The 24,729-nt window shown below is 38.2% G+C and overlaps 1 protein-coding gene across 22 annotated transcripts in view; it reads right to left on the reverse strand.

The window, feature by feature from the left end:
- CDC42BPA (CDC42 binding protein kinase alpha) overlaps positions 1–24,729 on the reverse strand; it is a 309,696-nt gene that overhangs the window by 170,764 nt on the left and 114,203 nt on the right. For all 22 annotated transcript variants that reach the window (XR_013381712.1, XM_077901337.1, XM_077901329.1 and 19 more), the window contains one exon: positions 18,968–19,116. Coding sequence is in view for 21 of the 22 variants with exons in the window: in XM_077901337.1 (XP_077757463.1) it covers positions 18,968–19,116 (149 nt within the window). In the remaining variant the exon portion in view is untranslated. The remainder of the gene's footprint in view (positions 1–18,967; positions 19,117–24,729) is intronic.

Here is a 24,729-nt window from a genome sequence, read left to right on the forward strand (position 1 = left end):
GGAGGAGGATCAGAGGGAGAAGCAGACTCCCTGCTGGGCAGGGAGCTGGACAGGACATGGGACTTGATCCCAGGACCCTGAGATCACAACCTGAACCAACGGCAGACACTTAACCCACTGAGTCACCTAGGCACTCTACTTTTTTTTTTAATATACCATGTATCACAAAGTCTAAAATTTCATTGATTATAAAGATGCATCACTATGTCATGTGCCACTAAGAGAGAACACATGACTATAATTTCAGAAGTCATTTATTTTAAAAAGCATCCCAATTTCAGAGACATTAAATTGAAAAACAAGTTTGTCTTACTAGTATTGATAAATATATACAGTGCTGAATTTGATTCAATTTCTTCTTTAGGACTTTGCTTTTATATTCATAAGTGATACTGTTCTATATTAACATTTTCTTCTTGTACTATCCTCAAGTTTTGTTATCAAGGTTTTACTATCTTCATAAAGTAAAGTAAGTGGCTTTTCAAAAACTTTCAAATTTTCTGAAAATATATAGAATTATTGCTTTTATTTTGTTTTTAATGATTCTATTTATTCATGAGAGACAGAGAGAGAGAGAGAGAGAGGCAGGGACACAGGCAGAGGGAGAAGCAGGCTCCATGCAGGGAGCCCGATGTGGGACTCAGTCTTAGGACTCTGGGATCACACCCTGAGCCAAAAGCAGCAGATGCTCAATCGCTGAGCCACCCAGGTGCCCCTCAATTACTGCTTTCTTAAAAGAGAACTTCTTCATCCACAAAACCATGTGGAGTAAAACAATGTCTCTAACACCTATATTGTAATAGCTCAAAACTGGAGGAAAAAAACTCAACCGGCTATCAACAGGTAAATGGATAAATTGTCATAAATTTATATAATGGAAAACTACTCACCAATAAAGAAAAATCTGTTATCATATACATCAAACTGAATGAATCTCAAAAACTTTATGTTGATAAAAAGACATCAAACAGGGCAGCCCAGGTGGCTCAGCGGTTTAGCACTGCCTTCAGCCCAGGGCCTGATCCTGGAGACCCAGGATCGAGTCCCCACATCGGGCTCCCTGCATGGAGCCTGCTTCTCCCTCTGCCTGTGTCTCTGCCTCTGTGTGTGTGTGTCTCTCTCATGAATAAATAAATAATATCTTAAAAAAAAGACATCAAACAGAAAAGAATACATGATGTACAATTCTATTTATAAGAAGTTCTAGAACAGGTAAAGAACTAAGTTATGGTGACAGAAACCAGAACAACTGGTGGCTGGAGAAACAGATGTTAACCAGAAAAGAGCACAAGGAAGTTTTCAGGGTGATAAAAACATTCTACATCTTGACTGCAATGATGCCAATACAGTCATATCCACTGTCAAAACTCACCACTGCACATTTAGCACTTGTGTATTTTATATGTATTTCAATGTTAAAAATAAAGGGGCAAAAGGTACAAAAAGCCTAAGAATATGAGATTGAAGTCTTGTGGAAGAACTTCCCATTACAGACTCAGTTTCTTTAAATGTTCTTACATTATTCAGATGGTTTCTATTTCTTCTTGAGTATATTCAGTGGCTTACAGCTTTCTAATGCACACTTCATCCACATTTTCAAATTTTATTGGAGTGTAGTACTCACTGTACTGTTCTTATCTTTTAAATCTACAACATACAGTTCTGTTCCTAATATGACCTCTTTATATCTTTTTTTTGTCCTGATAAAAATAACACCTAAGGCTTATTTAGTACTTTCTATTTCCCATGCAGTGTTTTAAGTGACAGAGATATTTTTAGATCAACAAGTAAAAACAATCGCTACATACGTAAGAGATGCTCAAAATGAAAAGAATAAAAATAAGATGAAAGAAAATCTGAGGGATATGAATACCATTATTAAAAAGCCTGGTATGGGGCAGCCCCAGTGGCGCAGTGGTTTAGAGCTGCCTTCAGCCCAGGGCCTGATCCTGGAGACCTGGGATCGAGTCCCCACATTGGGCTCCCTGCATGGAGCCTGCTTCTCCCTCTGCCTATGTCTCTGCCTCTCTCTCTCTGTGTCTCTCATGAATAAATAAATAAAATTTTTTAAAATTAAAAAATAAAATAAAAAGCCTGGTATACCTGTATTTTACCAAGCAAAGTATATTTCAAGGCAAAAACAAAATGCCATAATGTGATAAAAAAAGGATCCCTGAATCAGGATAAGCCCCATCTAACAAGTATGAATTTGTATATTCCAGTTTCCGGGAAAGAGGAAGTGAGGGAGGATGCTGGTATAATAATATAATCCCTTCCTCACCTCATCCTCCCTATCTGATGCAGGGCCCCAGGACCAGGGCTGCACCTGCAGGTGTCATAAGCAATAAATTCCACTTATGCCTTTAAATCCTAATGTCAGGATCCTTAAGGCCCTGATGGGATGAGTCACACCTTCATCCCATCTGGCAAAACCAAGATTGGCAGGGAGTATCGCTGGACTGCCTTGTGGTTGAGACAGCCCACTAATCTGTATCTCTATAACCCTACAATGAATGAAGGCACTGAGAGAGGTACTTGCAAGATGAGCACTGCTGCTGGCAATTTGGACTAGCACTGTGGTCAAACGGAACATCCCTTCCAAAGGTTGGAAAAGTTTGGGGAAAATAAGTGATAAGGAGAGAGAAGGAGGAATAATAACTAGGGTTTAAAAAATGAATAAATGGGTTATGCAATGAGGCAAATCCAAGATTACACAGATGCTTTGTGAGAGGCTCAGAGCAAAAGGTGTTATTGTCATCTAGCTTAATAACACCAGATGCCTGAAGGGCTGAAGCCATATGTTGCCAAGAGCACTTCTGCTTTTGTTACCTGACACAGTCAAATGGAAACCTGCAAACCTGGGTGGCATTGCTCTGGGAATGTGCTTTAGTCACACGATATGATGATGAACTAGATGGTTAACAGCTCAGTGGCACACTGGTAATACGCTAGTACCTTTCAGCTCTTATTTTTCAAGTTACGCCTACTGCCATACTGCAGTATGGTGTAACATTGGCCTGGCTGGCTGAGATTCAGTCATACTATGTAAACAGGTCTTATGATAATACTGATAATTAAATGTGTTAGGAGATTTGATTAAAGCCTCCTCAGGATCTAATAAAATGACCAGCCTGAGAAAGAAATAGATTTAGCTAATCATGAGCTAGTCTATGCTAAAGAGTTCGGCACAAATTTATCATACAGCAGAAACAGTAGATTAAAGAGAGAAATAAGTAATTAATTAGTACAAAAATATGAAAATGCATGTAATGACCTTATAGGATGGGTAGCTGGTTAAATGATATATTCATTCTATTGCTGTGTAATATAAACGGTATACTAAATGTAGATGTCCAAACAAATGTGATCATTTTGCTATGAGAACACTTTGGGTTAAAGCCAGGGGTTGTCCTATGTCATGAAGAAGTAATCTTATCCAAGGTCTGGCCTTTGCTCAGCTACTGGGAGGTAGCTGAGGCCACTGGAATATCATTCCTGATATGCGTATCTTTTGCCTGGAGACTCAGACCACCAGACAGGCTAACAATGTAATTTATGATGTAATTTATTTGGGCCACATGGTATCAGTTTTACCTCCAGGAGGGATAGAAACTAATATTACTAATGTTTCCCAATCTCAGGGAAAGGTCAATCATGGAGGCAGTACATGATTGAGCCCCCCAAAAGTTCTGGAAACTAGGAAGAAAACTTATCAACCTACCACCACTTTTCTAGCCACACCATATGCCCATTACTAGAACATAAATAGCCATAAATACTGTTCTCTTACCCTCCTCACTTGTTTTGTTTCAGTTCTACATCCTACTTAATGAGTAACTCCAGTCCTTAAGGTGACGTCTCCCCGGTCATTTTGGTTTTCGGTAGCTCATTTTTGCAGATTACTAGATTCTTCAGGAAGAATTCACAGGATTGATATTCCCAAGCAAGTTAACGACATTTGTGAGTACTCTTTATACCTGGAAAAGTGACTGCGTTCCAGTTCTCTCTTCTGGGGTATCATAAATACTTACTGCATTTTTTACCTGTCATAAAGCTTTGTTGTTGAAAAGTCTAGTAATAAACTCATTTTCTTGCCCCTATAAGTCACTTGTTCTTTTTGTCTCCATAGGATTTTTTTCTTTAAAAAGATATTTTTAAAGGTCGATAATTATACTAGAATTTGTTTATGCTCCATCTCTGTGTTAGTTGTCATATATATTACATATTCACTCACTGAATATCTATCAAAACAAATTTCTTTAAACAATCAAGTATTTAAAGAACCTAAGGGGGGCGCCTGGCTGGCTCAGTTGGTGGAACACAAGACTCTTGATCTTGGGGTTGTTTTTTTTTTTTTTTTTTTTAATTTTTATTTATTTATGATAGTTACAGAGAGAGAGAGAGGCAGAGACACAGGCAGAGGGAGAAGCAGGCTCCATGCACCGGGAGCCCGACGTGGGATTCGATCCCGGGTCTCCAGGATCGCGCCCTGGGCCAAAGGCAGGCGCCAAACCGCTGCGCCACCCAGGGATCCCATTGATCCTGGGGTTGTATGCTTGAGCCCCATGTTGGGTGTAGAGATTACTCAAAAAAATTTTTTAAGAATTTAATCTTTAAAAAAAAAATACAGAATTTAAGAGAAAAAAGTCTTATATACACTGAGATGTTTTATTTTGCCATTTATTATGTTCTTTCTTGAAAACCCTGAGAGACCTAACTCTGGGAAACAAACTAGGGGTGGTAGAAAGGGAGGTGGGTGAGGGGTGGGGGTGACTGGGTGACAGGCACTGAGGGGGGCACTTGATGGGATGAGCACTGGGTGTTATTCTATATGTTGGCAAATTGAACACCAATTGAACACCAATAAAAAATAAATTTATAAAAAAATTACAAATAGAAATATATTAATATAAAAAAAAACCCCTTATTTCCTTCTGCTGACACTTCTCTTCATTCTGAAATGTCATTAGCATTTCTTGGAAGATTCTTGAGCAATAAATTCTCTTGGATTTCATGTATCTGGAAACATTCTCTTAACTTTATTCCTGAAGGAAATTTTCATTGGGTACAAAACTCTAGGTTGATAGTTTTCTTCCTTGCATAAGCATTTTGTTCAATTATCTTTTAGCCCCTGTGGTCTTGACAAGAAACCAGAGATCTTTCAGATTGTTTTTCCCCTGTATGTAAAATGTTATTTTCCTCTAGATGCTTTCAATACTGTTTCACTGACTTTTTCTCATAAGTCATCTTTCTGATACAGAAGCCATTCAGTGAATTTTTACTTGAGACACTGTTTTTTATATTTTGAAGTTTTCATTTGGTCCTTTTTTTCTATTTCATTGCTGAGATTTTCTATCATCTCATTTCATTTCAAATGTGTTTTCCTTTGTTTCATGAAGTATGTTCAAAATAAGTACTTTTTTAAAGATTTTACCTGATAATTCTTGTAATTCAAAACTCAGTGACCTGGGTCATCCTGAGCTATCAGTCCACTTTTTTCTCGTAAGACAATCATAATTTCCTGAAGACTGAGTAATTTTGGGTTATGCTATGTACATTGTGATTCCCTGTCAAAAATCCCTAGGAAATCTTGTTTTAGTTTTACCAGGCAGCCAACCTGGCTAAGCTGAGATGCATACTCTAGTGAACTGTACAACACAATTGAACCTTGAACACAATATGCTAAGTGAAAGAAGCCAGTCAGAAGAGACCTGTTATACAATTTAATCTATGTTAAATGTCCAGAACACATAAATCTACAGAGAAAGAGAGACTCATGGTTCCTTAGGATTGAGAAAATAAGGGAACAGGGAGGTGAGAGCCTAAGGGTGCAGGGTTTCCATATGAAGTGATGAAAATGGTTTAAAATGGACTGAGATGATGGTTAAACATATCTCTACAGTGGGCACCTGGGTGGCTCAGTCAGTGAAGGATCTGTCTTTGGCTTAGGTGATGATCTCGTGGTCCTGCGGTCAAGCCTTGCAATGGACTCCCTGCTCAGCAGGGAGTGTATTTCTCCCTCTCCCTTGCCTCTGCCCCTCCCCCTGCTCATGCTCACTCTCTCTTGCTCTGTTCTCTTTCTTATATAAATAAAGCCTCTAAAAAGCCCTGTACATTTTAATTGACTGAATTGTATTGTAATGTGAATTACATCTCAATAAAGCTGTTAAAAAAGACTATTTACAATTAAATCTTAAAGCAATTTTTAATAAAGATCCCCTGAATAGGGCAGCCCCGGTGGCCCAGCGGTTTAGCGCCACCTTCAGCCCAGGCCGTGATCCTGGAGACCTGGGATCGAATCCCACGTCGGGCTTCCTGCATGGAGCCTGCTTCTCCCTCTGCCTTTGTCTCTGCCTCTCTGTCTCTCTCTCTCTCTCTCTCTGTGTCTCTCGTAAACAAATAATAATAATAAAAAGATCCCCTGAATATCACTGGCAAATAGTATAAAAAGGTAGAGATCACTTTTCTTCCTGTAGGTGAAAAAAGTTTGGAAAAAAATTAGTAACGTATCAATAATTACTTAATAATGTGAATTATCAAGGATTACATCTAATGCTACTACGAGTATAGCCAATAAAGAAGTTTGTGAGGCAGTCCTGGTGACTTGGAGGTTTAGCACCGCCTTCAGCCCAGGGTGTGATCCTAGAGACCCGGAATCAAGTCTCATGTTGGGCTCCCTGCACGGAGAACTCTTCCTCTCTCTCTCTCTCTCTCTCTCTCTAATAAATAATAATAATAAATGAAGTTCGTGACTTTTAGATCATTTTTTAAAACTGAAGGGTTTAAAATGAAAAGATAATTTTTTTTTTTTTTTTTTTAAAGGCAGGGGAGGAAGGGCAAAGGGAGAGAAGACAATGAGAATCTCAAGCAGCCTCCACACAGTGCAGAACCCCACCTGGGGCTCAATCTCATGACTCTGAGATCACAACCTGAGCCAGAATCAAGAGTCTAATGCTTAACCAACTGAGCCACCCAGGCACCCCAAGAAAATTCTCCATTTTTTAAAAAAGATTTATTAATTTTAGAAAGAGAGAGACCATGCACATGCATGTGAGCAGGGGTAGGGAGAAAGGGAAAGGGTGAGAGAATCTTTGAGTACACTCACACTGAGCATGGAGCCCAATGCACGGCTCAAACTCAGGATCTATGATCATGCATGACCTGAGCTGAAATCAAGAGTCAGACGCTCAACCAATTGAGCCACCTATGCACCCCAAGAATTCTCCATCTTAAAAATTGGTTTCACACTCTACCATTACCCAAATATATGAATATCTATTTCCACTAAGAACTATAAAATGACAGGTGATACAAAATAAAGAAAGGCCCTTCTCTCTGTACATTATATACACATATCTAATTCTCTCTAGTCAACAAGTTTAAAGCATTAAATATTTTATATCATCACTAATCTCTGTGACAAAACATCAATGCCAATCATAGATGACCTTCCCTTCTCTACCAAAGAAGTTTCTAATAATGTGGTTCTAGTTTGGAGACCATATGAGTACCACTCTTAAAATGGTGATATCGTAAAACCTACACAAGAAACAGAAATCAAGGTAAGGGGCAGCCCCGGTGGCGCAGTGGTTTAGCGCCGCCTGCAGCCTGGGGTGTGATCCTGGAGACCTGGGATCGAGTCCCACATCAGGCTCCCTGCATGGTGCCTGCTTCTCCCTCTGCCTGTGTCTCTGCCTCTCTCTCTAGCTGTGTCTCTATGAATAAATAAATAAAATCTTAAAAAAAAAAGAAATCAAGGTAAGATCCTGGCTACTGAATACACAATATTGGCTGGTAATATTTTGGTACCAGAATCAACTTTCTGATTATCTACATAGTATTTAAAAACACCACAAACATCTTCCTCTTTCCACTTGTATCATCTAAAACTATGTGACAGGATAATCAAACACAACATTCTAATCAGATCAAGCTTATTTTTTTGTTGTTCTAGTAGGATTTTGTGTCTTTCATTATTACTAGCATGCTTGAAGCTGCAGCTGACAATTTAAATAACATGTCTATTGCTGAGTTTAATTAACATATTTAGAAATAAGTTGGGCTTTTTTTTTTTCAACCTACAATTAGGACTTAATTAGGACTTGCTTTACTATAACCCAACATTTGACATGTACTTAATCAGAGTCAGATATATGTCACATGATACTGTTTAGTTGCTACAAATAAATTTTGCATTTAAGAAAATAAATGGGGCAGCCCGGGTGGCTCAGCAGTTTAGTGCCGCCTTCAGCCCAGGGCTGGATCCTGGAGACCCAGGATCGAGTCCACATCGGGCTCCCTGCATGGAGCCTGCTTCTCCCTCTGCCTGTGTCTCTGCCTCTCTCTCTCCCTCTCTGTCTGTCATGAATAAATAAAATTAAAAAAAAAAATAAATGATTGAAAAGAAAGGACACACTCTTAAAATGCAAACTGCTTATTCAGCAAATCAAAGATGAAAACGTTGGCATTCAGACTTTAAGTTGAAAATTAAAGTGCGTATACAGCAAGTCTCAAATCTGAGTTGATAGATTGAAAATAAGGTATTTAGTGACCACCCAAAACAGCCATTTTGTTAAAAGCATTAAAAAAAATATGGACATGTCTTTACAAAAATGTTTTTACACTGTGTTTTCTAAGTATTCAAATGATATCTTTAACATTAAAATAAGGATATAATTTTATTTCTGAACCTTAATGGTCATTGTATATCTTGTTTACCTTGGCCCTCCTTCCTCCAATCAGCTATTAAAATCTGCTTTTTCCCCCAGAGGTCCTCCTGATCTACTTGTTCATGACATTATTTACTCTTTAATTCTACCTCTCCACAGTGGCTAGGTATATAACTCTTACTGCTTTTTTTTTTTTAACCTGTTTTTTGCTGTCATTCAATTTGCTCTCTATTATTATAGTTAAGCTCATCTCAAAGTAATTTCTCAAGATGAGGACAGATTTCCTCACCCAAGAAAGTAGGCAGCATACTGGAAAAACAGGACTGCTTGAACACTACTTTCACAATGAATGAATTTACAAAATTAAAAATCTGTCCAACTTGGGCACAGCTATGAAGTAGAAATATTTCTTAAACTTAGTCTTTTCTCAAAAGACAATAAATTGAATGTAAAGAGCATATTACTTACATAAAAGTATATTACTCACAGAAACAGCCGCCCCCCCTGCCATTCCCAACACCCAGGACACTAGTATCCACAAAAAAGGACATTAAATGTTGGCTTGAAATGCATCAGCTAAGATTAATGTAATTAAACATAAAGGGAAAATTGATTCACTTTTATTTTCCATTTAACCCCTTATGTACACTCTCATTATTTCCTCCTAATGTTCCTTCTCAGTGTGCTTTGTTGGCCACTCTTACTGTACCCAATCTTGAAATACTGAAATTCCTCAGGGCTCAGTCCTGGATCTTCTTCACTACTGACCGTTCCACTAAGTGGTCTCAGCTCACCTTGTGATCTGCATGTCATCTATCTGCCACTGACATCCAGGCACCTGGATTACAGGCCCCAGCCTTATAGATGGTAAGAAAATGCAGGCCAGTAGCTAAGCAAATTGGCATCCTTAAGGAATTCACCAAAATTTATGCAAATTGCAGGTGTGGTATGATGGAAAGTTTCTTGGGCTTGGTTTTCAGACTTTAGAAAAGAAAGTAATAGAGGTATTTTTTCCTTAAAACTTTTTCATTTTGGAGCAGCCCCGGTGGCCCAGCGGTTTAGCGCTGCCTTCAGCCCAGGGCCTGATCCTGGAGACCCGGGATCGAGTCCCACCTCAGGCTCCCTGCATGAAGCCTGCTTCTCCCTCTGCCTGTGTCCCTGCCTCTCTCTGTGTGCCATGAATAAATAAAATCTTAAAAAAAAAAAAAAAAAAACCTTTCTCATTTTGAAATGATGAAGGATTCAGGAAATTGCATAATGCCCTTTGGGTCCACCCAGGTTGCTGTGTGTTATTAGTACTGCATTCCTTTCTCCTGACAATAGCAATCCCTTGTATGCATATAGCAGTTGCAGCAGAGGTGTCCAACCTGCTGCCCACAGACAGACTTGCAGGCTGCTTCCCGTATTTTGCTATTACAAATAAAGCTGCCACGAACAGGTTCGGGTTTTCAGGTACATACAGGTTTTTCTGTGAATATAAGTTTTAATTTTTCTGGGATAAATGTCTACCAATGTAATTGCTGTGTCACATGGTAAGTTTTATTTATTTATTTATTCTTTCATTCATTCATTTTTACACTTTCAAAACTTTCCTGATCAGCCAAATCATTTTACATACTTACCAGCAATGTGTGAGGGCTCTACTTTTTCCACATCCTCACTGGCATTTAGTATTATCACTATTTTTAATTTTAGCAGTACTAAGGTCTTCTCACTGATAACTCATTGTAGTTTTAATTTGCATTTTTCTAATGTCTAATGATGCTGAACAGCTTTTTATGTGCTTAGTTGCCACTCATCTCTTGGGCAAAATGTCTCTTCCTGTCTTTTGTTCATCCTATAATTGGATTGTTTGAGGTCTTTTGATTATGTTGAGAGTTCTTTATATATTCTAGATATAAGGTCTCTGTCATACATATGATTTGTAAATATTTTCTCCCATTTTGTAGCTTGCCTTTTCATCCTCTTACCAGGGCCTTATTAAGTGTACATGTCTTTAATTTTGATAAAGTCCACTTCACTAATTTTTGGTGTCCTATCTAAGAACTCTTCACTAAGGAGGAAGATGAAACCCTAAGTCCAGAAGGTGCCCTCTGATGTTTTCTTCTGGCAGTTTTACACTTCTATGTTGTGTATTTAAATCCATGATCCATTCTGAATTATTTTTTCTAAATCTGTGTGAGGTTTAAGGAGATTTACTTTTTGTCTATTATTCTAGCACCATTTCCCAAAGATTATCCTTCCCTCCACTGAGATGCTTGTACACTTCTGTCAAAATCAGCTGGTAGTATATATGTTCTTCTGCCTGGGTTCTCTATTCTACCTTGTGATCTATGATTTTATTCCTCCACCAATACACAATGTCTTGCCTTAGGTAGCAATATGATAAGTCTTAATATCAGGTAGTTATTCTACCTACTTTCTTCTTCTGTTCCAAAACCATTTTAGCTACTGTAGTTTCACTGCTCTTCCATATAAACTTTGCAGTAAGTTTGTTTTTATCTTTAAAAAAGATCTTTACTCCTCTAAATAAAATATCTATATGAGCTGTCATACATGTTGAAAATGAGATGTATTAATGTGTAGGTAGGTACAGCTGTTCAGGGACAAGCCAGTAGCCTGAGGCCTGGAAGCAGCTGCAAATAGAAGAGCAGGAGCTAGAATCATTAAGGATGGTTAGCTCAACACTAATACTTTCACCTGGATTGGAAAAAAAGCAAAACTTTGCTGCAATTTTGATAGGGATTGCATCAAACCTGCAGTTCTTTGGGGAGAACTGACACCTTTAATCTGTAAAGATTTCACATCCATTAGGCACTCTACCAACAAGTGCTCCAACACTCTATTTCTTCCCTCCTCGACCCCACTGCGCCCTTGCCATGCCTCCAGTGAAAGGGGAGAAGCTGATGGGGTATGCCTCAGAAAGTTAAAGTAATAGCGCCATAAACGTTCACCTTTATAGCACACAACATTCCCTGATTTCTCAACACAATGACAAGGAAATGGTCTGTGTGCCAGACAGCAGCTAGTCATTAACACTTTAATAAACACCATCTTTTCATCTTTACAGGAAGTTTTTTGGTTTTGTTTGTTTGTTTGTTTGTTTTTAGAAAAAGTTCTAAGTTGCTGTAATCTCAATGATAAATCATTTGAAATCTAAATTTAAAAAGCTTCTGGAGGAGCAAGCACAGTAAATAAGTCTCCTGGCACCTCGTTTAGTGCTTCTTCACTGCAATATCATTACTAGAAAACATTTTTACTTTATTGGGTCCTTGTGTAGATCAATTTTTACAGCTATTCGGAGTCAATCTCTTTAATTTGTATTTCCATGTTCCCATTCATATCTTTTTCATCTCACATTAAGATCTCTTTTGAAAACAGGTTATAGGATGCTTTACATTGGTTTAATTTCAAAGGAAGTTGCAAATGTTCTTGACTGAAATAGGACAATGTGCTGAACACTTGGAAGCTGTGCACATACGACTGATTACTCCTATCATTCACTACTTTCCACTGCTCATTTCTCTCTCAATAAAAGCATGCATAAGTGAAAACAAAATTCTCGTATGAAAACGTTTGTGCTATTAGAAGACCAATTACATATTTTATGTCTGGAAATAAATTTATTTTAAAAGGACACATAGGGAAAAATGTATTTCCTTCCCTGAACAGAGTCAGTCTCCACTATTCCCTTTTTGTATTCTCTAATTCCATATGCTTGAAGTTCAAAATTATAAAACATTCTGAAATTTGGAAAAACATGAAAACTCTGATGTGCAATTTACTGTAAAACCAACTAACTTAACACACAGTTTGAGTTAAATACTTCATTCCCTAAGGTTATTGGTAGTTTGATGGTTACAAAGATACCAAGTGTACAGCACAGTATTTAAGTGTTTCCACAATAGGGACTGAAATTGCTCTTCCTCAACTCAACTCAAGCACTCTTCTCCAGCAGAAGCACCTACCAACCCTCCTCCAGACGTGCCCTTTGCCTATGACCTTCTCCCCTCCATCCTTTCTCTAGAATACCTTCTCTGCCTACAAAAAGCTTCCTCATTCGACAAAGTCCCACCAAGAAAGCATTCTCTTATGCGCAATATGATGTTATGTCAAAGCATATTCTGGCATCAGCCTGACGTAGATTTTAATCTAAGCTATGCTAATTATGGACCCATGTCTCTGAATCTGGGCTTCCTCATCTACAGAATGGAGCCACAGCTATTTTAGATGACACCCAAATTACCTAATTACTGTTAGAATTAGAATAATATAGATAAAGTCCATAACACACACTTAGTTAATAACCATTGGAAATCATCATTAGAATTAAGCTTATTACTTGTTTCTCTGAGTTCATTGTAATTTGCTTGTATAATTCTATTAGTAGTTGTTCACAATCTGGGCTCACTCCATCTCTTATACTTTTGCCCTAATTGACTATTTAACTTCTACTACTTTAGTTTATACTTGTGTCTTGTGTTTTGTGTCCCCAAACAGGCTGGAAGCTTCTTATAAGTCAGGAGTATATGCTATACTTACTTAAAATTGTATGTAATTTAGCACAGAGCTATTTATAAAAGAAGACTCAATGAATATTTCCTCAGTGAAGCATCTGCTGAAATAGTCTTTCAAAAGGGAATCACATTTTATTCTTTTAATTAACTTTTTTATTGGAGTTCAATTTGCCAACACATAGCATAACACCCAGTGCTCATCCCGCCAAGTGCCCCCCTCAGTGCTCATCACCCAGTCACTCCAACCCCCCACCAACCTCCCCTTCCACTACCTCTTGTTTATTTCCCAATTAGGTGTTTCTCATGTTTTGTCACCCTCACTGATATTTTCACTCATTTTTTCTCCTTTCCCTTTATTCCCTTTCACTAATTTTATATTCCCTAAATGAATGAGACCATATAATATTTGTCCTTTTCCGATTGACTTATACCACTCAGCATAATAACCTCCAGCTTCATCCATGTCGAAGCAAATGGTATTTGTCGTTTCTAACGGCTGAGTAATATTCCATTGTATACATATACCCCATCTTCTTTATCCATTCATCTTTCGATGGACACTGAGGCTCCTTCCACAGTTTGGCTATTGTGGCCATTGCTGCTATAAACATCCGGGTGCAGCTGTCCCGGCGTTTCACTGCATCTGTATCTTTGGGGTAAATCCCCAGCAGTGCAATTAACTCTTTGAGGAACCTCCACACAGTTTTCCAGAGTGGCTGCACCAGTTCACATTCCCACCAACAGTACAAGAGGCTTCCCCTTTCTCCACATCCTCTCCAACATTTGTTGTTTCCTGTCTTGTTAATTTTCACCATTCTCACTGGTGTGAGGTGGTATCTCATTGTGGTTTTGATTTGTATTTCCCTGATGGCCAGTGATGCGGAGCATTTTCTCATGTGCTTGTTGGCCATGTCTATGTCTTCTTCTGTGAGATTTCTGTTCATGTCTTTTGCCCATTTCATGATTGCATTGTTTCTTTGCTGTTGAGTTTAATAAGTTCTTTATAGATCTTGGATACTAGCCCTTTATCTGATACGTCATTTGCAAATATCTTCTCCCATTCTGTAGGCTTTTAGTTTTGTTGACTGTTTCTTTTGCTGTGCAAAGCTTTTTATCTTGATGAAGTCCCGATAATTCATTTTTGCTTTTGTTTCCCTTGCCTTCATGGATGTATCTTGCAAGAAGTTGCTGTGGCCAAGTTCAAAAAGGGTGTTGCCTGTGTTCTCCTCTAGGATTTTGATGGAATCTTGTCTCACATTTAGATCTTTCATCCATTTTGAGTTTATCTTTGTGTATGGTGTAAGAGAATGGTCTAGTTTCATTCTTCTGCATGTGGATGTCCAATTTTCCCAGCACCATTTATTGAAGAGACTGTCTTTTTTCCAGTGGATAGTCTTTCCTGCTTTGTCGAATATTAGTTGACCATAAAGTTAAGGGTCCACTTCTGGATTCTCTATTCTGTTCCATTGATCTATGGGTCTGTTTTTGTGCCAGTACCACACTGTCTTGATGACCACAGCTTTGTAGTACAACCTGAAATCTGGCATTGTGATGCCCCCAGCTATGGTTTTCTTTTTTAAAATTCCCCTGGCTATTCAGGGTCTTCTCTGATTTCACACAAATCTTAAGATTATTTGTTCCAACTCTCTGAAGAAAGTCCATGGTATTTCAATAGGGATTGCATTAAATGTGTAAATTGCCCTGGGTAACATTGATATTTTCACAATATTAATTCTTCCAATCCATGAGCATGGAATATTTTTCCATCTCTTTGTGTCTTCCTCAATTTCTTTCAGAAGTGCTCTGTAGTTTTCAGGGTATAGATCCTTTACCTCTTTGGTTAGGTTTATTCCGAGGTATCTTATGCTTTTTCAGTGCAATTGTAAATGGGATTGACTCCTTAATTTTTCCTTCTTCAGTCTCATTGTTAGTGTATAGAAATGTCACTGATTTCTGGGCATTGATTTTGTATCCTGCCACACTGCCGAACTGCTGTGTGAGTTCTAGCAATCTTGGGGTGGAGTCTTTCGGGTTTTCTACGTACAGTATCATGTCATCTGCAGACAGAGTTTGACTTCTTCTTTGCCAATTTGAATGCTTTTTATTTCTTTTTGTTGCCTGATTGCTGAGGCTAGGACTTCTAGTACTATGTTGAATAGCAGTGGTGAGTGGACATCCCTGTCGTGTTCCTGATCTTAGGGGAAAGGTTCCCAGTGTTTCCCCATTGAGAATAATATTTGCTGTGGGCTTTTCGTAGATGACTTTTAAGATGCTGAAGAATGTTCCCTCTATCCCTACACTCTGAAGAGTTTTGATCAGGAATGGATGCTGTATTTTGTCAAATGCTTTCTCTGCATCTATTGAGAGGATCATATGGTTCTTGTTTTTTCCCTTGCTGATATGATCAATCACATTGATTGCTTTACGAGTGTTGAACCAGCCTTGCATCCTGGGGATAAATCCCACTTGGTCATGGTGAATAATCTTCTTAATGTAATGTTGGATCCTATTGGCTATATCTTGGTGAGAATTTTGGCATCCGTGTTCATCAGGGATATTGGCCTATAATTTTCCTTTTTGGTGGGGTCTTTGTCTGTTTTTGGAATTAAGGTGATGCTGGCCTCATAGAACGAGTTTGGAAGTACTCCATCTCTTTCTATCTTTCCGAACAGCTTTTGTAGAATAGGTATGGTTTCTTCTTTAAACGTTTGATAGAGGGAATCACATTCTAAGAAGTGCATTGATCCACCTGAGCAAGTCCACTGAGAAGTAAAGGTGGGGGGAGACAAGGAAGGAGGATGAGGAGGTATGGAAATGGGCACAAGGTGAGGGCACACATATGTATGTGAGATAGTGGGAGAGAGAAGGTGTACATAAATTTTGGTAACAGAGAAACTAGATACCTAGATGTTTATCCTAAAGAAAAAATGACTTTTTTTAAAAGATTATTTATTTATTTATAGAGACACAGAGAGAGAATGAGAGGCAGAGACACAGGCAGAAGGAGAAGCAGGTTCCGTGCAGGGAGCCTGATGCGGTACTCTATCCAGGGTCTCCAGGATCACACCTCGGGCTGCAGGAGGCGCCAAACCACTGCGCCACCGGGGCTGCCCGAAGAAATGACTTCTGAAGGCATATTAACATAAATTAGACTATTATATATGGTTCTGAAGGCAAAACTGGTACCAATGATAAGGCAAATAAGTTCAGCTTAATATAAAGTAAAATTCTATAACATTATAGCTGTCCAACAATGGGATACATAGGACTCACTTAACACTAAGTACCTTGCAAAATTATAGGTATTTAAGCAGATCTCGGGGTTAAAATGGCTTTCCAAAGTCAACATCAGAAAGATAGTTGTCATCTAAAATGCCGTGTTGAGAAGAATTGTAAGACTGCATATACAGTTGGTACGAAAGGGTCCTGTCATCAGTTAAGAGTACTTGTCACAGCCTGGTAGAAATACCTCATATTTACTATCTCCCATTTAGACAAATTATTTTCCAAAGTAACCATTCCCTATTGAGAATTTAGATATGAACAAGAGAAAGTTTCACTGAACTCACTGAGTCTAAGACTAACATTCTTTAAAAAAAAAAGGGGGGGGGATCCCTGGGTGGCGCAGCGGTTTGGCGCCTGCCTTTGGACCAGGGCACGATCCTGGAGGCCCGGGATCGAATCCCACGTCAGGCTCCTGGTGCATGGAGCCTGCATGGAGCCTGCTTCTCCTTCTGCCTATGTCTCTGCCTCTCTCTCTCTCTCTGTGACTATCATAAATAAATAAAAATTAAAAAAAAAAAGATTTTATTTATCCATCCATGAGAGAGAGAGAGAGAGAGGCAGAGAGGCAGAGACACAGGCAGAGGGAGAAGCAGGCTCTATGCAGGGAGCTGGACGTGGGACTCGATCTCGGGTGTCCAGGATCACACCCGTGGCCAAAGGCGGTGCTAAACTGCTGAGCCACCCGGGCTGTCCAAGACTAACATTCTTTAAATGTTCAATAATGATACTTTTAAATGACAGTCATCAACTAGGATCTTGGGTTACTGTAACAAAAGCACTTTAGTTTCTCATTCTATAATTGGTCTTAAGACTATAATATTATTTTAAGAACTGTACTGTATTTTATAATTTTCATGTCATGTTTTTATTCTAAAAAAAGTTGTGACTATTAGATATCAACAGAGAAACACATATGAATATGCAAGAGCCAAACTGAGATCTCATAAACACAAAATTTTTAATCAAAATATTCTCCCTTTAAAAAAAAAAAATTCTCCCTTTAATAATGTCCTAGAAGTTCATTACTAAATAAATCAACCCACATCTTTAAAAAAAAGACACCCACATCATAAAAGAAAAACAAAATCAACACTAAAACAGAAATTTTCTCTTCTATCCATGCTCCTGTCCTGTGCATTACCCACAACTTCAAAGGAACAGTCGCTGCTGTGTTTACTGAGCAGAAGTACTCAAAGTGTGGTGGCCACAGCAATGGTGGCAGCAGCACCTAGGAACATGTCAGAAATGCCAATTCCCCAGCCCCTCCAACCTACAGACTCAGAAGCCCTGGAGCTGACTCAACAAAGTGAGTTCCTTCCCTCTAATGTGGCAGGCCCTTCACCAGCTTCTCCTCAGCGCCTCTTCATTCTTTCTCACATTTTGCACAACTCAGTTTCTCATTTGAATGATTAATTCACAAGTAACTCTGTGATGGTTTCTTACTTTTTTTTAAAATATGAGTCTGCGTTTTAAACTATCCAATACTTTTAAAAAATTTTTATTACACATAAATTATTATAAGCTGTTAACATTAGAAAGAGATTTTTAGCCTGTGTCAACAGGTATAAGAATAACCCGGTATTGGGAGAAAGGAGAACCCTCGTGCACTGTTGGTGGGAATGCAAGCTGGTACAGCCACTCTGGAAAACTGTATGGAGGTTCATCAAAAAGTTAAAAATACAAGTACCCTATGATCCAGTAATGGCACTACTGAGTATTTACCCAAAGAATACAAAAACACTAATTCAAAGGGATACATGCACCCCTAAGGTTTACTGCAGCATTATCTACAATAGCCAAACTATGGAAGTAGCCCCAGCGTCCACTGATAGATGAATGACTAAAGAAGATGTGGTTATGTATATAGATACATATATACACACACAATGGAATATTACTCATAAAAAATGAAATCTTACCATTTGACAAAGAGGGAGCTAGAGTATTATGCTAAGTGAAATAAGTCAGAGAAAGACAAATATCATAATTTCACTTATAGGTGGAATTTAAGAAACAAAATAAATGACCAAAGGGGAAAAAAAGAGAGAGAAGCAAACCAAGAAACTGACTCTGAACTCCAGAGAACACACTGATGGGTCAGCAGAGAGGAGGTAAGTGGGGGGATGAGGTAAACAGGTGATAGGGATTAAGGAATGCACCTGTCATGATGAACACTGGGTGTTGTGTGGAAGTGTTGAATCTCTACACTGTATTCCTGGATTATACTATATGTTAACTAACTAGAATTTAAATAAAAACTTTAAAAAAATAATGCTGAATAAAAAAATCATTTTGTAAATAGGCCCACTTTTTTCTTTTCATTCCATCTTAAGCTGTATACAATCAAACACACATTTGTAGGAAGACTTTAAGTAAATCATTGTACCTGTCAAATAGTTTACAAAGACAAAATTATCCCATGGCCATCAAGAGTACAGTTTCCAACAGAAGTGTCTCCGTGACATTCACACAACCCACTCTTGCATGGCATCTTACCTATGCACATAGTGCAGCTGATGAACAGAATCGATTGCGATCACCATCTCGGCCAAGTAAAATCGAGCCATATCTTCAGGCAATCGATCTTCAAATTTGCTGAGCAGAGTAAGCAAATCCCCACCAACATAATAATCCATGACCAAGTACTGGGAATGAAAAAAGAAAAAGTACTCAATACATAATACGGGTGAAAAACTAATATATGTAATGTAATTCAAGGTCAAATAGCACTGGGTCAGATACTTTTGTTGCTAATTACAAGAAACTACATAAGACAATTAGTACAAGGTTTGTAAATTTCAGGAAGCAGTAAAATAAAATTTAAAAACCTGAAGCAGGGAACAACACACCCTTGTTTTGTTTGTTGTATTTCACAAAGTAACAACATGGAAAACATCATCATCACCACCTATAATAGTACATCACAGTTTGACCAACATTTCATAGAGGAAACATGAATTCTCCAAAAATGATTAAAATAACTCAGAATATAAGACAGTCCTTTACTATGCTGAGCAAATTCATTTTCATCATCACTACATTTTCCTTTATTTCCTGTTGGACTGCTAACAACTTTATCAAACCAGCACCTGGACCAGTACTTGGAAAGCACTAATATATAGAATATAATAATTTCCATCATATGCATATTTCTCTTTTCACTCCTGACAGTACAGAAATATAAGAATGGACTTTTCTTAGGTATGTATAAATAGAAGTAAACTAATTTTAGAGTTTACAGTCTGTAGAGATACAGACTCTCATGAGTCTATTTGTAGGATACTGTGATTTATAATAAATAAATAAATATATTGCATATATTAATATAGCTATATTGTATATAGTATATTAATGTAATTATTATATATTATATTATATTTTATTATATTATTATATTATATTTATTATATATATTTTGGCAGCACTCCTAAAAACCATTAGAATCTCCTAAGTAGGGGTACCTGGGTGGTTCAGTCATGATCCTGTGGTGCTGGGATAGAGCCCGTGTCAGGCTTCCTACTCAGTGAAGAGTCCGCTTCTCCCTCTCCCTCAGCCCTGTTCCCCTCCTCCTCTGCCTGTCCCCCCTCTGTCCCTCTCCCAGCTCGTGCTCTCTCTCAAATAAATTAAGTCCTTAAAAAAAAGATCTCCTAAGCGATAAGATAAAGGTAGCTTTTGTTACTTATAACAAACCCCTTTTCAACCACACTTGTGACTTCTGGAAAGCCCTTAGGTAGCCTAAGGATGGGGGCTGGTTGCCAAGGGAATCAACCAAGATTAGAAGGTTGGAAATTTCTAGGGAAGGCCTGGAGGCTGAATTAATCAACATCCAATGACTTGATCAATTATGCCTATCTAATGAAGCCTTCATAAAAACCCAAAAGGATAGGGTATGGAGAGCTTCTGGCTTGGCAAACAAATGGCGGCGGTGCGGGAAGAATGGTGCACTTCTGCAGAGGCTTCATGCCTCTTCCATCATATCCTGCCCTGTGCACCTCCTTCATGGAGCTGTTCCTGAGGCAGGGGAGCAGCTCTAGAGAATCAAACATGTCTGAGGAGCAGGGAATCTCCAATCTTTCATCTGTGAGTCAGAAGCACAAATAATAACCTGAACGTGTAACTGGGGGTGGGGGGAGTGAGGAGGGGGTTTTGTAGGACTTGAACACTTAGTCTAGGATCTGATGTTGTCTCCAGGGAGACAGTGTCAGAACGGAGTTAAACTGTAGGACACTGCTGGTGTCGCAGAATTTCCTGATGAGTTGAAAACCCACACATCTAATGTCAGAAGTGAAGTAGTATTGAGGGAGTACCATGTGTGTGTTTGCCAAAAAAGAAAGACAAGTTGGAGGCACTAAAATGTTCACAGGGATTAGCTCTGGGTTGTTAGATTATCCCTGGTATCATAGCTTTTTGGTATTGTTCTAGATTGCTTTATATGCAATGCATGCATCTCATATGAGTGTGCATATTATATTACACACATATTTTTTTAAATGAGTGAAAATGAGACGCAATGGAAGAAGACCTTTGTAGTCAGAGACACCTGTATTCAAATTCTGACACTGGGTTATAAGTGACTTTTGAAAAATTACTTAATTTCTTTGACACTTTATTTTCTTATCTTTTTTATCTATAATAATAATGCCTTCTTCAAAGTACAGCACTCAGCGTGAAGGATAGTAAATAGAAGATATTTAAATGTCACTTATAACACCTTGAAGTTAAAATTATTTTATTACCAAATGAAGATATTACTTCAGTGATATCATCAGGTTAACATTTAAGATTTAGATTCTTGAGAAAATTCATTTTCTTATTACTATACATTATAATTATAAGCATGGGTAATTTTTGTTAAATAAAAGAAACTAATTTCATTTTTTGAATCCTTGAAAATTAGAAGAACAATGTATTTCAAATCCTGGTCTATGGTTGACTTGCTCTATTTACTAGGCCTCCTGTTTAAGAGATTCCATCACAAAGATTAGAACTAATCTAATGTAATGAAACTGTGTTAGCATAAATATGTTGCGAGATGTGGCAATGGTTGCGGAGAAGAAATCCACATGTACTACTTTAAAGTACTCTGAATAGAAGAGCAAACACAAAAACTTTCCAAATAAAGATGTCTGCTATTAAAACTGAAATCGATTATTTACATATAAAAAGTCATAAATAACATAACTCACTCTTTCAAAAAACAGTCCTTAGGTGCAAATCAGGATGTTTTTTTGTACTAAACATGCAGGAAAAACCCAGAGGATAAAAAGACAAAAGGCTCCTTGCATCAAAAGCTTTCCTGTCTTGACGCGTACAATAGCTACTCCTGCCACCCCAGGCTCCTGAGGTCTAAGTACGACCGTCCACCAGAAAACTGCTACAAAACATTCATCTCAACATTTCTGCTACCGATGGTCACACTCAAAACTGTGTCATTGTCTATCACCTACTTTTTTTTTTTTTTAAGATCTTATTTATTTACTCATGAGAGACACACAGAGAGAGGCTGAGACACATGCAGAGGGAGAAGCAGGCCCCATGCAGAGAGCCTGACGTGGGACTCGATCCCAGGTCTCCAGGATCACGCCCTGGGCCGAAGGCAGCGCTAAACCGCTGAGCCACCCAGGTGTTCCTATCACCTGCTTTCATCCATAATCTGCTTCATGCTTCCTCTTTACAAACCCTGAGCCCCTGGATCCGTTCCCTTCCAGCCTCTCCATGTGCCTTACTGAACCTCCTCTCCAGTAAACAAATCTCCTGAGATAGCATAAAAAATTATAAATACATAATTATTCTGTTTTCCTTTGCTGCTGCTGCTAAACAGAGTTCCAGCTCTGTCTGCTCATATTCTTTCCTTACCTTGCCCTCAGCGGAAATTAGCTGTTCCTAGAACAGAATTCAGCAACTAGAGAAAGCAACAAGCAGAAAATACAGAAGAAAATTCTCAAAGAAAAGTGATGATTTGAAAATTAACTACACTTGTAATTGGGTTTTGGTGTTAGAGAGATAAGATGCATCAGAAATGGCATAAAAATAAAAACCCCACAGGGGAAAAAAGCTTTTTCTCCATGACATTTCCCAGCAAGTATCTCTAAGAGCTATGAGCCATTCTTTTATTTTCTCCTTTGTTCAGAACAACATCCAACTAAATCACCATGGTCATGTTGGGTCTACTTCCTACTAAATCTCCATGGAGTCCATCTAACCCTACCCAAAACCCCAATCCTGATCCAGGCCCCTGGCCTAGCTTGACCTTATTACTAATACAAGTTTAAGGGCAAAGTAAAGAACTTGCCACATTATATTTTATTCTAGATGTAACTTTCTTGGGAATGGAAGATAGAATACAAAACAAACAGGGAACAAAGCGGCTCATTAATTCCACAGATATGGAGTACCCACTATGTACTAACATCACGCTATGATTAGAGGAGCTACAATGAGTAAGATGTGGCTCCTGCCTTGATGGAATTTACCAGCTAATGGAGAAGAAAACACAAATCATTGGGCAACTTCAGTGTAACATAAATACCATGACAGAAATAAGCAGAGGGTGCTGCTGTAAGGTCTAAAAGGAAAAGAACTTAACCTTTGAATCACGTTCATTCATTCATTCATCTAAAATAAAATTTCTTTTTGTACAAGGTGTGAAAATTATTCTCTTATTTATGGAGAGTCAATTATCTAAAATAAGTATCCACTTTTTTGGATATCCATTTTTTTGGGAAAAATATCCATTTTTTCCAATTCAACTGAAATACTCCCTTATCCTAATTTAAGATCCAAAATATACTTGGATCTGCTCTTGGACACTCTATTCTGCTACGGTTACACTCAGTGATTAGTCAGTAAAATGTAATACCTGGTACAACAACCTCCTACTCATAAACCATCTTTGAAATAGTACCCAATATGGGTAAGATGCCTTTAAACAAGTTTAAGAAAAATACAGACTGAGAGGTAACGTTCATAAGCTATGTCAAGGAGAGGATAATCGTAACATAAAGAGCTCCCACCAAGGATTAAGAGGGCAAGCAATCAAAAAAAAACCTAGGCTGAAGCTATTAACAGTTAATTCACCTAAGGGAAAACACAATAAGCCAATCAATACATGGTCAAAACCAAAACAACAATGAGATACCACTCTATACCAATCAGATTAGCAAAGAGACCATTCCTATGTTGGGAACAGTGAGTTGAAACTGCTTTCTTGGGTATGACGACTTACTGCAACTGCTCAGCAAAGTGACTTCTTCATAGTATCTACTGAAATTTAAAAAGCACATAACCCCTGGACCTAGCATTCCACTTTTAGGAATATAGTCAATTAAAATAAAAACTCCAATGTGTAGGGCATGTGGGCTCATATATTTACTGCACAGCACTCTGAATAACTGCAACAAATCAGAAACAATATGAATAGAGTCCAACAAGGAAACTATTAAATGTGTCCATCCAACATCCAACTGAATACTGTACAGCCACCAAAAGGAATAATTAAATAAATATGCCCATGAGCTCTTTGAAGGACACCAGTGACCTGCAGAATAATACAGGCTTTGTTTTTCCACATCCAAACCTCTGTATTGTAGGGGGGAAAGAGCTAGTCACAAAGAGCACAATTCTGCAAAGGGCCAAAGGCTATGGAACAAAAGTCAAAGGCAAATATCTCACCCACGCTGAGAGAGAAGAGGAGAACAGGTGCAAATACAAACAAATCTGTATACATATAGGGAAGAATGAAAGAGAACACTGAGACCAGAGTATGGAAAGTGAAAAGTTCATGAGTAAGCAGTGGTTCCATTTTCTCCATTAGTAGGAGGAGTTACAGAATGAGGGTACAAGGATGTTTATATAAGGTCCCTCTACTGCAGGTAGGGATCATCGCTGCTATGCCTGCTTTATGACTGTGTAATCAAAGGCATAAAAAGTCCACTGATTTGCCCAATCACACCCTAGACAGTGGGAAAACCAGAAGTCCGGGTTCTTGATCCTTACATCAGTCTCTTTTCACTCAGAGTCAGTGTTCAGTAAAAAAGCTAGCTACATCCATGACATGACACCAGACTGTATGTTCTGTATGTACAGAACACCAGAAAAATAAAAAAATTAAAGATACAGATTGAGTCTGTAGCAATCTTTTATCCCTCTAAAATAAACAGACCTCTAGGTATGGGTATAACACACCATAAGAGTTTCTAAATTTCTAAAAAAAAAAAAAAAAATCTTTATGTCAAAGTTTGTGCTTTGTAAGAAACTAC

This window comes from Canis aureus, chromosome 6 (assembly GCF_053574225.1).
Source record: "Canis aureus isolate CA01 chromosome 6, VMU_Caureus_v.1.0, whole genome shotgun sequence".
Classification (NCBI taxonomy): Eukaryota; Metazoa; Chordata; class Mammalia; order Carnivora; family Canidae; genus Canis; species Canis aureus.